The following is a 15,900-nucleotide window of genomic DNA, read 5'->3' as shown; positions in this document are numbered from 1 at the left end:
GTGAACATATGAGGCCAGCCAATAATTCATTTTTATGCTTCTCCACGAGTATCACATTGCAGTTGAACACTGTATATGTAATGATCTCACCACAGGTCCCAGAGAGTGAGAAGGGCTCTTGGGAGAGCTTTACTCTTACTTTTAACCTAACAAAAGTCCTCTACATGTTCTGCTCATTCAGAATTGCCTGACAATTTGTGGGAGAAGTCATTCTCTGAGACTTCAATATGTTTCAGAATGGGTCAGCCTTGGGAAAAATGTTACGGGTACAATGTACGGTACAATGAGAATAGAGGGAAAAAGATTTGGGAGGTTTTCATTTGTAGTGTATGCCACTCAGTTTCTACCAACTTAGACAGGAATGTGGCTTCTATTGTTGTTTTACATTTCCCTTTGTTCTCCCCCAGAATAACTTCCCCGGTAGCAGGAAAAGGCAGAATTTTAACAGATTCAAGGTCAGGGAACTATGTGCTGATCTTTGGTCATTATGCAAATTTCTTCTGATGGGAAGAGATGATCCAGGCAATGATAAGTATTTTTCCATCTTAAGCCAAGTCCATAGGGCACATGTGAAATATTAGGATGGTTCCAGACGTAGTTCATCATTGATGGAAATGTGCATAATTTAATAATTTAATCCTTCTAAGGTGCTCTCCGTAGTACAAAGAAACAGAATCAGTATCCATAATGTATGGCCATTATATATTCATATATTAATTTCAAGGTAGTTATACATTGAGTAGCTTAAGAAATACTTAAATATGCAACTGTATTTTCTAAGATATTCGGGGGGAATAAAGAAAAGCTAAGAAGAATATAGGCTATGCCTGGGAAAAAGTGGTGACTTATGCTCTCGGGTTGATTAAACCCCACATCCTTTGAGGTACAGTTTATAAACATAGTAATTGGCAACACATATCAAAAATCTCACACCCTTTCAGACAGGTTACAAAATCAGACTCGGGAAGTCATCACCAAATGACAATCGCAATCCAAACTGCGATTCAAAACCGAGAATGGAGTTACGCCTCTCGAATTTCGTGCGTGGACCACAGGCACTAGCGGGCTAGCCAGCATTTTCTGCTGGCCCTTCACCGCATCATTGATCGTGAAGGAGTTGAGGGCAAAGTTTTTTACACCTCATTACGGTTTTACATTTTACTTCAGAAGCCTTCAGCTAAAGCTGAATGAGAACTGTTTTAATGCCTCACATAAAATAAAGTGCCTGCGCGGGGAGGTAGTTAAAAAAAGGGGGACGGCTCCAACAAGCAGGTGCTGCGCATCCTCGTGGTTTCTGAGATATGGTCACTGTTACGTATTTACTCTTACAAAGTTGCTCTCCACAGGAGAGACGGCTCCTGCTGCCCTGCCCAGCCCTGCCGTGCTCGCCGGCCCCCGGGCCATCGCCGCGCCGTGCCCTGACATTGCCGCCGCCGGGAGCCGCGGGAGCCGGCCCGCGGCGGGGCGGCAGCTGCCGGCCGGCCGGCCACGGAGGCTACTCCCCGCGGCAGCTTTTCTTCCACGGAGCCCTCTCACAGCTGCCTGCTGCTCCCCGCACCGAGACCTGCTCCGCCCCCGCCCCCCCGGAGCCTCCCTCGCCGTCCCTCGCCGCGGTCTCGGGGCAGCCGCCGCGGGAGCCGCTCGGGTGGCGCAGCCCCGCCTCCCCCCGCCGCTCCCGGGGGCGACCCCCCCGCTCCGGCCCCGGCCCTGCCTCCGGGCGCACCCGCCGCGCTCCGCTCGGCTCCGCTCCGCCGGCAGCCCGCTGCCGAGGCGCAGGGGCGGCGGTGGCAGCCGCCGCCGGGAGCAGGGCTGGGCTCGGCGCTGGGAGCGGCGGCCAGCTCACGCAGTCGCAGGGAAGAGGAGCAGCCGGGAGCGCCGGCGGGGCCGGGAATCCGCCCGCCGCCCGAGCACGGCGCGGAGGATCGGCACATCCCTGTTCCGCCGGGGGCGGCTCTGCCAATCCCCCCGCCGCCTCCTCTCCCTCCCTTCCTCCGTCCCTCCCTCCTCCTTCTCTCCCTCCCCGCCCCTCCGGAGCGACATCCCTGCGAGTTTGCTTCGCTGCCCGCGCCCCTCGCTGGGCGCCCGCCGCCGCATCTCCCCCGCCATCAACTCTGGGGAGCCGCCGGCGGAGGGCAGGGACCCGAAGTTGCGGCCAGCCCGGGTGGAAAGTAGCGGCAACGCGGAAGGGGCCGGAGCCGAGCACCGCCCGGCCCAGCCGAGCGGGGCCGGCGCACCCCGCCGCCATCCGCACACCCCCGGCCGGGGGCTGGCCCCGCGCCCCGGGCCGCGCTGGCCGGGGCAGAGCGACGCGGCCCCGCGGCAGCTGCCGGCCGCCCCGACCCCCGCCGGACCCGCTGCGGTAAGACGGGGTGACGCTCGGGGAGGCTGGGCGTGAGGAGACGGAGGCTCCCGGCCGCGGCGGGGGAGCGTGCGGGGCGCGTCCGCCGCCGCCGTAACTTGTTCAAGTTGTGCGGCCCCGCGGCGGCAGCGGCGGCAGCGGCGGGGGGAAGCGGCGGCGGGCAGCGGCGGCGGGCGCCCTCTGCTGCCGGCGGGCGGGGGACGCGGCGGGCGGGCGGCCGCTGCCGGGCTTCGTCCAGGGGCCGGCGGGGCGGGGGTCGGTCTGTCTGCTTTCCGCTTCACGCCGTCATTTCACCGGCAGAACCACGCGTGCGGCTTATGTATACATATAACTTTTTTTTATTTTTTCATTTGAGCTCCATTTAATTTTGGTGGCGTGTTTGAGATTGACTTTCGTGGCTAGGTCCTGACAGCGCAACGGGAAAATACGCCCTGAGACCTCGTAGTGGCGCGGGAAAAGGTGAAATAAAGCGAGTTTAAGTAGCCGATATGAATTTCTGTTTTGCCAGAGATAAATTTTGTGGAACTTTGGAAATGCTCCTTTTTTTAAAGTTTCTGTAAAAGGAAAGGTGTATTAACTCATCTTTCCTAGAAAGTTAGCAGTACTTTGTTATCTTCAGTACTTTAAATATATTGACACCTATACAGCTTCAGAGAACTTTTGTTTCTGTTTCCACAGAAAGAACCAACATGCAAAATGGAAGGAAACCCAAAACTGCTCTTTTAGAAAAAAGTATTGGCTTTCTGCCTCTTCCGCATGTTTTGCTTTTGCTTCATAATGGGAGGAGCAGGATTATCTGAATCATTGAGGAAAAATTTGGGCATCATTGGCTGAAGATAAGATGAAAGAAGACTTGAAAATATGTCGATACTCATGACTATTAATTCAGACGCACCTTTCACAAACAGAGGGGAATAGTGGTTAAAAGCACTGCAGTTTCATCAAAAGGAGCTAATGGAGGATCTATGCTGATTTTTTTTTTTTATTAATTTTTTTTCCTTCCCACGCTCCCATGAGTCCCAAAAGAGAAAGATGGAAAGAGCATGTATGGCAATTGAGATAAGGGGAAGGCTGAAGACGATAACCTCAGTTTTGGAGTCTGTTTTCCAAGTGCTGTAAATTCCCTATTTCATCAAATATAACACATTGTTTTGAATAAATTATATCGTTTTGTGATCAGTGGAGTTTTTGTCGGCTCCAGAAGTGGAATTTGACCTGAGAAAGCTTTTTAAAAAAGTAAACGTATGACTCTGATTCCTTCTTTCAAGTCAACTTTTTCAAGTTATCAAGAGGTAGTGTTTCAGTCTCTTACTGTGCATTGTCAACCTGTGTTTTATATGCATATCAACCTGTGTTTTATATGCATATCTTAGAGATTTTACTTTTTCCCTAATTTTAGTATTTATGCTGTAGCATTGTGTTTGAGAAAAGTGTGAAGAAACAAGGCACCTGAGATTTAAGTTTTCAAGACCCTTGTTAGTTCAATATTGTAGCTGTTAGAATGCACGGTACATGCTAAGTCTTTTCTCCTAAAAATATGCCTTAAGATGTTCGGTTTTGTACTAACTGGATCAAAGTTTGATATCTCAACATTGTGTTTTGTTAGGAAATGCCTGCCTGGGGAAGAGGAGCTGCCTAATGGATCATGGCTCTGATGTTCACGGGGCATACTTTGTTTCTAGCATTAATGATGTTTGCTGTCTTCACTTCTGAAGAATCTGTAAGCAATTACTCTGATTGGGTGACTTTCATAGAAAATGTAGATCAATATGAAAAACAGCAGCTTGAAGGTCTCAGTGCTGAGCAGAAGCTGAAAAAACCAGTTCTTTATCCAAGCTTGTATTTCGATGCTGAAGATGTCCAGGCACTGAGGCAGAAGGCTCATACAAGTCATTCCCATCTATTTAGATCCATCAGAAGTGCAGTGACGGTTATGCTATCCAACCCATTATACTACCTACCTCCACCCAAGCATGTTGATTTTGCTGCAAAGTGGAATGAGATTTATGGTAACAATCTGCCATCTCTAGCATTTTATTGTTTGCTGTGCCCCGAAGATAAAGCTGCATTTGATTTTGCCCTAGAATATATGGATAGAATGGCTGGGTACAAAAACTGGTTGGTTGAGAATGCACCTGGAGATGAAGTGCCACTCGGTCACTCCCTAACAGGATTTGCCACTGCTTTTGACTTCTTGTATAATTCACTGGAAAACGAGAGGAGGCAAAAATACCTGGAGAAGATATGGTCTGTAAGCGAGGAAATGTATGAGTACTCAAAGGTTCGTTCCTGGGGAAAGCAGCTTCTCCATAATCACCAAGCAACAAATATGCTTGCTTTGCTTATTGGGGCTTTAGTTGCAGGGGTGGACAAAGGATCTCAGGCAAATATTTGGAAACACACTGTTGTTGATGTGATGGAGAAAACAATGTTTCTGCTCAATCATATTGTAGACGGGTCTCTGGATGAGGGAGTGGCTTATGGGAGTTACACAGCCAAGTCAGTAACCCAGTATGTTTTCCTGGCCCAGCGCCACTTTGGTATTAACAACTTGGAGAACAACTGGCTCAAAACGCACTTTTGGTTTTACTATGCCACACTGTTACCAGGCTTTCAGAGGACTGTGGGCATAGCAGATTCTAATTACAACTGGTTTTATGGTCCTGAGAGCCAACTGGTTTTCTTGGATAAGTTTATCATGAAGAATGGAGCTGGCAACTGGCTGGCACAGCAGATTAGGAAACACAGACCCAAGGACGGGCCAATGGTGCCGTCCACTGCACAGAGGTGGAGCACACTACACACTGAATTTATCTGGTACGCTGCCGAAATCACTCCTCAGCCGCCTCCTGACTACGGTACTGCTAAAATGCATGTCTTTCCTAACTGGGGAGTTGTTACTTATGGGGCTGGACTGCCAAACAGTCAGACAAACACCTTTGTGTCCTTTAAGTCTGGAAAACTCGGTGGACGTGCTGTCTATGATATTGTTCATTTTCAACCGTATGCCTGGATTGATGGGTGGAGAAGTTTCAATCCGGGACATGAACATCCCGATCAGAACTCTTTCACTTTTGCTCCCAATGGACAGGTATTTGTATCTGAGGCTCTTTATGGACCTAAACTCAGCCACCTGAACAATGTCTTGGTCTTTGCTCCATCTCCTACGAGCCAGTGCAACCAGCCTTGGGAGGGACAGCTTGGTGAGTGTGCCCAGTGGCTGAAGTGGATTGGTGATGAGGTTGGAGACTCAACTGGAGAAATTATAACAGCCTCCCAGGCTGGAGACATGATGTTTGTAAGTGGTGAGGCGGTATCTGCTTACACATCAGCAATGAAATTGAAAAGTGTGTATCGCATTTTGCTGCTCTTAAATTCTCAGACATTGTTGGTAGTAGACCATATTGAGAAAGAGGAAGACTCTCCTGTTAATTCTGTCAGTGCCTTTTTTCATAATCTCGACATTGATTTTAAATACATACCCTATAAATTTAAGAACAAATACAACGGAGCTATGATGGATGTGTGGGATGCCCACTACAAGATGTTTTGGTTTGATCATCATGGGAGTAGTCCTGTTGCTAGGATACAGGAGGCAGAACAAGCTGCGGAATTTAAAAAGCGGTGGACTCAGTTTGTAAATGTTACCTTTCCAATGAAAAACACGCTTACAAGGATTGTTTACCTTTTCTATGGCCCATATGTCAATGTTTCTAACTGCAGACTCATAGATAATGCAAAATCTGGATTTCAGATTTTGCTCAGTGTCAACAACACTGAAAATACCATCTCTGTTGTGACTGAGTATCAGAATTTAAAGACAAGGTTCGATTACTTGGGATTTGGTGGTTTTGCCAAAGTAGTTCATGAAAACAAAGTGACGAAGTTTGGTCTAGGTACTGAATCTGTGGGAAAACGGGTGAAAAACAATAGGGTGGTTTTTCCATTTGGATTCAAAGTGAACATAATTGCAGGGTTAATTTTGGGTGTTAGTTTGGTCATACTGGCTTTTCAGTGGCGGTTTTACATATCCTTCAGTAAAATGTTGCGTTGGATCCTGATACTGGTGGTCATACTGTGGCTTATTGAATTGGTGGATGTGTGGAGCATGTGTACTCAGCCCATCTGTACAAAATGGAGCAGTGACGTGACAAGGCTAGAACATGATAAAGGCAATAAAGCCAAACAAGTAGAAGGAAATCCCCTTGTTTTGCCAGATGTTATCATTACTTCACTTCCTGCTTCTGGTGCAGAAATTTTAAAACAGCTGTTTTTCAATAGCAGTGACTTCTTATACATCAGGATACCTACGCCCTATCTCGAAATTCCTGAGACTGAATTTGAAATTGATTCCTTTATAGATCCATGTGAATGGAAGATTTCTGATGTCCAGAATGGTCATTTTCGTCTTATCCAAGGCTGGCTCCAGTCTCTAGTTCGAGGCACAAAGTTACATTTGCAAAACATTCATTTATATGAAGCCAGCAGAAGTAAAATTGCTCAGCATTCTGCCATAAGCAAGGACAAAAAGAAAAGATCCAAAAAGAGAGAATCTCTGTCAGAGCAGAGAAGCAGGGCAAGAGGGAGTCAAGATAAAGATGCTGAATATATTAGGGAACTGAGAAGACATCTCACGTATTATCCTAATGCACGACCTGTGCTTAGTTTAAGTAGTGGGAGCTGGACATTAAAGCTTCCCTTCTTTCAGGAAATCCTAGGATCGTCAATGAGAGCATTATATGTAGTAAGGGACCCACGGGCGTGGATCTATTCAATGTTGTACAAAAATAAGCCAAGCCTTTACTCCTTGAAAAATGTTCCACAACGCTTGGCTGCAATGTTTAAAGGGGAGAATGGTAAAGGAAAATGTAGTTTAAATGAAGGCTATGCCTTTGAATATGAATCATTAAGAAAAGAACTTTCAAATTCTAATTCAAACGCTGTTTCTGTGTTGTCCTATTTATGGCTAACAAACACAGCAGCAGCACTGAGAATAAACGGGGACTTGCAGCCAACAAACTATCAGCTAGTCAAGTTTGAAGATATTGTGAGCTTTCCTCAGAAGACAGCTGAAACAATTTTTGCCTTTCTTGGTATTCCTCTTCCTCCTGCTAGCTTAAACCAAATATTATTTGCCACCTCCACCAGTCTTTTCTATCTTCCTTACGAAGGGGAAATTTCACCAAGTAGCATTCATGCCTGGAAACAAAACATGCCCAGTGAAGAGATTAGACGGATTGAAGATATCTGTTGTTCTCTAATGGACCACTTAGGATACCCAAAGTTTATAGAATAAATGCTGCCGGTCAGCAGAAATTTGCACTAATGATCTCTGACTCCCAGTTTGTGGATAAATATTAGAGAAGTTTGTTTATTCTTGTAAAATGTGTACAGTCTGCTACTTTCAAAGAGATTATTTTAAGAAAAAGATAGTTGTTCTTGCAAGTGTGAGTTTTGTTTTGGTTTGGTTTTTTGTTTTTTTTTTAAAAACAAACTTGTAACTACTTTTGCTGCCTTTCAAAAAAAACTGTGTGAACCTTTATAGAACTACCAGCTGGGGACTCTATAGCTCAGGGGATTAGTAACAGAATACGGAGCTTTTCACCTCCAGCTCACCAGTTTGACTCCAGTCCAAGTGGTTAGTTCCTGAAAGCACTTAACATCTGATGATTGTATGATGGCTTATATGAAATTAAACTGGTTAAACTGGCCCAGTTCCCAATGGTCATAATTAGCCCCCTTGTACAAGTTTACTGATGCATTCTGTCTCTGTCTTACGGGTCACTATAGTGGTGCAAAATAAACATAAGCTGAGGTTTAAGGCTGTTCAGCATCCCTTCACCAGGAGGAAATAGAACATTTGAGTGAATCTAGTTCCTTATTTACAGTCTCAGCAGACAGGCCTGGAACTGGAATGGACATGGATGTTGAATATCGTTATAGGAAATGGTTCCTTCAGCTCAGAGATGTGGCATTTATATTGGGTTTTCTGCTTTGACAAAAGAGAAGACTTCATTCTCCGTGCCCAACTATGTGGTACCCTTTGTAAGCCTGAAGTAAACTACATGGAGAAAAAGAAATGGGACAAAAATCTAAGAAACCAGCAAGATCTTCGAAACAAGCAGTTACATTTGAAGAAGATTTTGTGTAGTTTTGACCTGCCTCAACCTAACTTAATTTTGAAGGTTGTTAACATCTTGGCTCCTTGCACTGCTTTATCCTGTACCTCTTGTCTAAGAAGTTCTGCAAGGATTTTCTCTTTTTGAGTGAGAATCTTCCATCTTTCTTTGTTGTAACATATTTCTCTGCTGATTCTTGTGCATAATTTCACTGAGGCCAGTGCAAATATTTGATGTCATTGTCAATAGCTTATTGTTGATGTTTGCATAAAATAGTGATCTTGAGACTTAGAAGATCTTAAATAAACCTCCAGGTCTGTGTTGCTGAGGGATGTTTTGCTTTTCTGTATAATGAATTTCTGAAGGACTACCATTGCTAACCTCAGGTCTTCTTTCAGAGAAGGGAGAAATCTGAAAATCACTCATCCCTCAGCCACCTCACATTTGAGTGATGTTTCCCTGCAGTAAACTATTTCCAAAGTTGTCTGATTTTTATCATGATTGGTGTTTCTTTAACATGGTGCTGTAATATGATATTGGTTTGGAAACAGATAGGCTTGATAGGATAGATGTGTATTTGTCATAGCTTATTTTCTTCTTGAGTCACACTCTTTGTTGGCGCATGCCCATTAAGAAAAAAATTTCCCATTTCCCAACTTAACTTTCTTGACATTCTTTGGAAATGCATGCATACTGTAAATGTCTGCAGATGTGTAAATCAGATCACAGAGAGACATCCATTTCCTTTACCATCTTTTTTTTATTACAAATGGAATTGTCTTGAAATACACTTCAGTTGGTTTGTGAGAGCTGGGATTAGGGTTTGGCTTGTTATATTAAAATATGTGTGTGATTAATGTTTATTTGAGTGGTAAGCATTAGACAATGTCAAAAGTGCAGTGAGTTTCTTCGTACAGATTACAGGTACCCTTGCTGATTTTTAATATAAAGGAGTTCTTGCCTTTCCTTCCAATCTTACTATTATGTCCCTGTCTTACCCCGCTGTCTTGTCCCTCCCATGCGTACATTTCACATCCTTTGGAGCACGTTGTGATATCTCATTATGACCTAGATAAAAGTAGCTCTTTCTTGGCCATTAGTCATTACTATGTCAAAATAGGCCTCTAGCACGATAAAGCTATTGATATTTTGCAGCCTCACTAACCATAACTTAGCTGTCACTTACCAGCAGCAGTTGTTTTTTCCCCCTTCAGTTCTAGGTCTCACCCCTGGCTAGGTGGAATGTCATGTTGAAGGAAATATTAAACAAGTTAATATACTCTGACATGTTAGTGAAACTTTGGTTTCCAAGTATCATTCTCTCAAATTGGCTTCCCTCTGAAGCCATATTTGATCGTATGTTAAAAAAAAAAAACATTGATGTGTGTACAGTTTGTATTTGACAGAATAAGTTTCATCATTTTCTTCCTATTTCCAGGATTTACACTCTAGAATCAGAAAAAATAAAAAGGCTTTTCTCTGTCAGATGTTTTAGGGTAGCTGAATGTGAGAATTAAGACTGACTGTGTATTTGTGGAAGTAGAAAGAGATTTTAAATCCCTTCCTGAAAGTGCCATACAGAATGCCACAGTAGCCTATAAACCAACTTTTTGTTTGTTTTTGAGGAGTTAGGGTGGACAGAATCATCTGTCAGGAGCATCATCTGTGCTGCTTTTGGAATACAAGTTATCCCATGCACTTACGTTCACAGTAGCGTCATTGCTGTCATTAATTATATGCAAGATTTAGGAGCTATTTCTTTTCTGTACTGTACTTTCCCAGTTCGAAGAATGCATAATCTTTTATTCAGATTTTGTTGTATTGTGTGTTCCTTATACAGATGTAAAAAGGTAGAAGAGAACTCTCTTCTTTATTTTTAGATCTTGTTGTGAGGGCAAATGCATTAAAATCATTATGCTAAAAAGATGTAAAAGGAAAAGCAGTGTCTTTGAAAACAACAGGGTAGGAATGCCTAAGGTATGGCAAGTCTCCAATTTGCAATCAAATAATTGTTTTGTTGAGTTTTAGATGATAAGTTACATGACCACTTGACCAAAGTTAGTACCAGACAGGAGGTACCCCAGCTATGGAGCTGAATGACTTTGTGTTGAGATTGTGGCCTTTTACCTGTATGAATAGCAACTCAAGACACAGCAGAAAGCTGACTAAACATGCATATGGTTGACAAGAATGCCCACTTAAAGATGCAGATCTGGGACTTTGTAGAATAAATTTCAGTGGCACCATCCATAAAATTACAGTTGTGGTGTGGAGAAGCTGGAATACTGTGGAGGCGTGGTGATTCAAAAATAAAAAAATAAACTTGCCTTTGTCTATTAAAGGATAAATTTCTATTTTATGTCTGTGCTGATTTTAAGTCAAATCAGTCATTAAATAGATTTTTTGTTCTTATGCAAGTGTTCCCACTGAGACTAGTGTGGGACATTCCGTGTATGAAGAATATGAGTGCAATTTTATAATATCAAATGATTTTGTGGGTGTGCGCAGAGTATCCTCAAAATTCTCTTCTGTTGCTAGCATCCAGAGGAAGAATGGTCACTACCTATCCACAGACATTAACCTCCCCTTTCTCCATATAGTAGTGTTTAAGACTGTCAGTAAAATTTGAGAATTGTTAGACCTTTTTGAAAAGCATGTCTGTTTAGGTACATTGTATTGAAGAGTGTTCTGGCACTTTCAGTTACACTTTCATAAAGATGCTTATGAAAACTAGTCTCGTACTTTATCTTAACTTTGCTTCCTTTTGCTCCCTCTGTTGAATGTTGATAATTATTTGTACTATATTATAGTTTGAACTGTCCTGTTATGAGACAGCTAAGATTTTGATGTATTTTAAAAAGGCAGACTTTATTTAAATTTTTACATCTCTGAATCATATTTGGAAGCCTAAGAAAAATAAATGCTGAGGAAAACATTTCAGTTATTTACTTACTTTGTAACTAAGTGACGCTGGCCCTAGGGAGATGCACGTGGGGCTTGGCATTCAGGGTTCTATCAAATCGCATGAATGTATAGTCTCTGAGCATACTTAAATGCTGTATTGCTCCCAGTAGGCTTTTCCCAAGAGCGACGTCTGCAGAGATGAGCCTCAGTATCATGGTCAGATTGGTTCCTTTCACCCTATTAGCACGCAGTTGGCATGCAGTCCTCATTGGATTTATGTTTGAACAGTTAATTTGCCAGATCCAGAGTTGAATTTCTGTACAAGATCCTCAATTATACGTAAAATACATGGCACAATTCATTTGACAGTGTAATACTATTCTGATAGTGTTAGAATGCAAATCAAACAAAAAATGCTCTTCAGGTTTTATAAAGTTATGGGTAACTGATTCGTAAAGCTGCAGTCATGGATCAGATTTTTTTTTTTTTAACCATAAAAATGGTTTCACTTGCTGTTGAAACTTAATGATGTGACTGCTAGGGGAGTCCTGGCTCCATCTGACAGTCAATTATTGCCATTATTAGTCTTAGAGACACTATTTATTTGATGAACATGAACATACATAATCTGGAATATAATACTGCATTTGCTGAAAACATTTGAAGTGCACAGTTCAAGATTAAGGTTAAAAATATTTTCCCTCAATATTTCTGTAAGTTACAAAAATTAGCCCCTTTGCAAGTGGCCCATATGTTGGGTTCCATATGTTGGAATATTTTATAATTAGAAACTGTGATATTTATTTAGGTGGCTTAGAAGTAATTTATCAAAATGATATCTTTTTAATTACACATAAAATTATTTTCTTCAAGAGGATAAGTACTGGATCTTAACTCTTCTATGATCAGGACATCATAAGCTTTCCTTCCTTTCTCTAGACTCCCTTTTAGCTTTGGTTCAGACTAAAACCTTTTTTTAAGTCTCATCATGAGTGGGCTGTTTTCTGAGTGAGGAGCCTCTCTGGAGACTCTTAGAGACTCAAATTCCATTTCATTGCATTTCAGTGTGGAATATCACGGACTACGAGTCATGGATCAAATCCCTAAATTATGAGCTGTTCAGAATTGGGCCATAAGTGGAATGATACCTTGCTGACCTCAATGAATGTTGTGCCATTGACTTTAACAGAGCCAAAATACTATCATCAACTATCATCAAACTATTATCATCTACTTAGCCTGAATATTCCAGAAGAGCGGAAGTTACAGGAAGGAAATTCCTCAAACGATCATGAAAGATTACTGTTCTTGTTATTTAATGAAAAAAGGAAATGCATTTTAATAACGTAAAAAATATAAATTGCTTTGTAACCAAAAACTTTATAATCAAAGCTACCTGTAGGCTGTCTGATAAATTTATAAACTCATAAAAGGAGGTATAGAAACAAACAGATATTCAAAATAAGGTAAAGAATACAGTTTCAAATGTCAAGACTTTGATTTTCTTTAGTGAGGAGAAATTTGCTAATACGTGATCTACACTATTCTCATAAAGGATGTGAATGGGTAATCTTGTGCTGTCTCAGAAAATACTTAATAACGGGAAAGTGCTGTTTCACATTACCAAAATGATACTGTTTTAAATTAAACTATACATCTTTTGAGCTGACAATATGCTGAGAGTTATATGTGATGTAGGAGAGCAAAGGCAGTCTGATTTCATTCACACCTGTCTAACACAGAATAATTTCTGAAAGGTTCTTCATTTATGCTGGTATAAACTCAACATTTAGTTTACTGTCTTTACTGAGAAAGATATTGTGGTGTTTAAGAACACGACCTGAATTCATCTATGTCACATTGGGTAATTTAACTTTCACACCTAAATAAGGAGCACTGTTACTCTAGAATCAATGGAAAGTGAGTGTCGCCTTCAAAGGTAAATCAGACATTGCTTATCTCTTTGTAAATCATCAAAAGCCAAGGGTGACTAAACTCTTACTTTAGATGCCCACTGAAAGGCTTCAAAGGAAGTGGGGTGAATTTGGCTTTAAATGTGTATGGTCTTACATCTAAGTAGATTTCTGTGCTTGAGCAGTTCTAGTGCATTAACTGTCCAAACAAAATTTTATGAAACATCCTGCATAAAATAAAACTTTTGTTAGAAAAATAATACTTTTGTGTTATCCTTTTTTTTTTTTTTTTCTTAAATTATTTCACCACTTAGGTATGACAAAACTTTGTGATGTGGTCAAGTGTATGTATTTAAATTTTTAAAATATTGCTCTTTTTGTTTGTTTTGAATATGGGAGCCACTGTTATCTTTCAGAAAGTATTGATGGCAAGACCTGATTCTGTCTGCCCTCAGATGCACAGTAAGTGTGTTTGGTGTTAAGTAAAAGACCACAAAATAGCTGTATTCCTGGAACAAAAAGGGTGATTTTCCACTCAGTTCTCGGGAACTTGACAAGTGGTGCAATCCATAAGTTTGAAGTCTCTTAGTCTATAAACACTGTAGCTATATGCAAACTGTGTATTTAGAATAGTGCCTCTTCTAATTCCTGAACTATACCCAGGAATCTTTTCGGAGACTGATATTTGGCCCAGAGACCATTCTAACAATTTAACAGTGTAGGTAAGCAAGTGTTAGCAGCCATGAATGTTCTCTTTTGTGTTTCATTTTTTTTAAAAAAAGACACATAATCAAGTTAACTGGAATAACTGCAGCCCTCTGGATCTCTCTTACTGAATGTGGGCTGGTGCAGGCAGTACCTATCAGATCCAGAGGCACAGGTAGTTCAGCACCCTTATTGCTGTAAAGGTCTATAACCCACTGCAGGTGCATCTGAGCTGCAACTAGTTCCCTCAGCAGAGTTTTGCAGGTTTGACTAACTGGATTTTTTTTGTCCATTTAATTTAGCAGAAGGTGTTTGGGATATATCTTGAACATACGAGCAAGAATAAGACCTGATTCTATCTCTCCTGTGAACTTCAGCATGTTTTAAGGCAAAGGTTTGCATGTTTTTAAGTCTTGATGAGGTTATATTTAGCTGAGAAATAGGTTTAATGTTGTTTTTTTTCTGGAGGGTGTTAGCCCTGTGCTTTCTCTGTTAATGGCTGCTGAGTGATTTTGCAGTTGGTGGGCTTATCCTTTGTATTTCATCCTAGGTCTTGTCACTGTACTCTCGCAAGTAATTTTTTTTTTTTTTTAACCTTCTGAATATTCAACCCAACTTTGGCTTTTGGGACAGTTACATGGAAAATGCCTACTATGATAGGAGCAACAAGGTGTGGTGTAAACAAATGTTGCTGTCTATTGCAAATTCTTTGGCAATATTTGTCTCCAGCTATTTTCTGAAAGGTTGTTCAAAGTGTATAAATCCAATGTGCAAAGCTCAGAGGAAACTAATACCAAGAACATGATAAAAGGCAGGCTGTCAGAGATAATAAATGCACGCTTGTTTTTGTGAAAGCCATTAATATTTTCACTCTTAATTGCTTTTCTAAGAGAGGAGTTGCTTACTTTTTCTTTAGGGTTTTTTTGGATCTTTTTGTGTTTCCATCCTACAGCTTGCCTAGAAATAGATTTTACGCTATATTTTCTGAATCTTAGTTTGAAATATTAATTTTGTCACATTTTCTTGAACCTTCTGTTGTGTTTCAGGATGATCCAGTCTATTATTTTCATAAATTACATCCTACAGATGCCACTTGATTTCAAGAAACATAATCTCAGACCTGGCGAGGACTAAGATAGGTACACAGAAATGAACTGAGAAACAGGAGAAACAAAATGTTATGCTGCTGAAGAGAATAGACTTGAAAGCGTGTGTTGGAATATTTAGGTCTTAATGAGCTGCCGTATCACACACTATGAATGCCTGAATAATAGACTTTATTATTCACCTTAACTGATCAGCTGAACGTTGTCTGTTTCAAATTACCATAAGAGTACTGATGGAAAGATAAGTTAAAAGGAACTTTTGTTTCAATGTATTTTGATTTTTTTTTTTCTTCAAAGCAGTGCTATTCTTTTGTACTCCCAAGCTGTGTTAATTTGTAACTAGATAGCTATTACCCAGTGTAGCTCTATAACAACATTGTTGGCACTAAAGGATGCTTTCAAATGAGAGGGTGCAGGTTTACCTGCTGGGTGTAAATTCAATATTGATCATTTCTCAACTGCCAGCATCCTTTGGTGACATGGTTGAAAGAAAAGTTGAGTTCTGTAATAAAGAATTGTTTCATGTTAAAGAATGGACTGTGCTGAACAATATAGAAGTGATGTGAAAATATGCATAATATAGACAGTCAGAATACTATCGGTTTGTCATGATTAAGCCAGTCGCATAATCAGATCTTTAAAAGTATGGGTGTAGCTCTCATCCATTCCTGAGCCTAATTACTAACCTTCATGACCCTCTTTAACTGCAGGCTAGGCTAAGATGAATTTCCTTTCATTTGCTGAAGGAAAAGAGCAAGCCTACATGAAGATACCCTGGCTTTGTTGATATGCTA

General features: G+C 41.4%; 1 protein-coding gene across 1 annotated transcript; it reads left to right on the top strand.

Annotated features, from left to right (window-relative positions):
- Nucleotides 1–2,423: 2,423 nt before the first annotated feature.
- DSEL (dermatan sulfate epimerase like) lies at nucleotides 2,424–11,422 on the top strand. Its single transcript, XM_075142161.1, has one exon. The coding sequence runs from the start codon at nucleotides 4,005–4,007 to the stop codon at nucleotides 7,653–7,655; it is 3,651 nt and encodes a 1,216-aa protein (XP_074998262.1). The 5' UTR covers nucleotides 2,424–4,004; the 3' UTR covers nucleotides 7,656–11,422.
- Nucleotides 11,423–15,900: the final 4,478 nt, after the last annotated feature.

This window comes from Calonectris borealis, chromosome 2 (genome assembly GCF_964195595.1).
Source record: "Calonectris borealis chromosome 2, bCalBor7.hap1.2, whole genome shotgun sequence".
In the NCBI taxonomy this organism is placed as follows: Eukaryota; Metazoa; Chordata; class Aves; order Procellariiformes; family Procellariidae; genus Calonectris; species Calonectris borealis.
Note: the sequence above shows the minus strand (reverse complement) of the source record. Positions and strands in the feature narration are given on the sequence as shown.

What these genes read in the sequence shown, in the direction of transcription:
- DSEL (XM_075142161.1), top strand. Translation starts at nt 4,005, where the DNA reads ATGGCTCTGATGTTCACGGGGCATACTTTGTTTCTAGCATTAATGATG.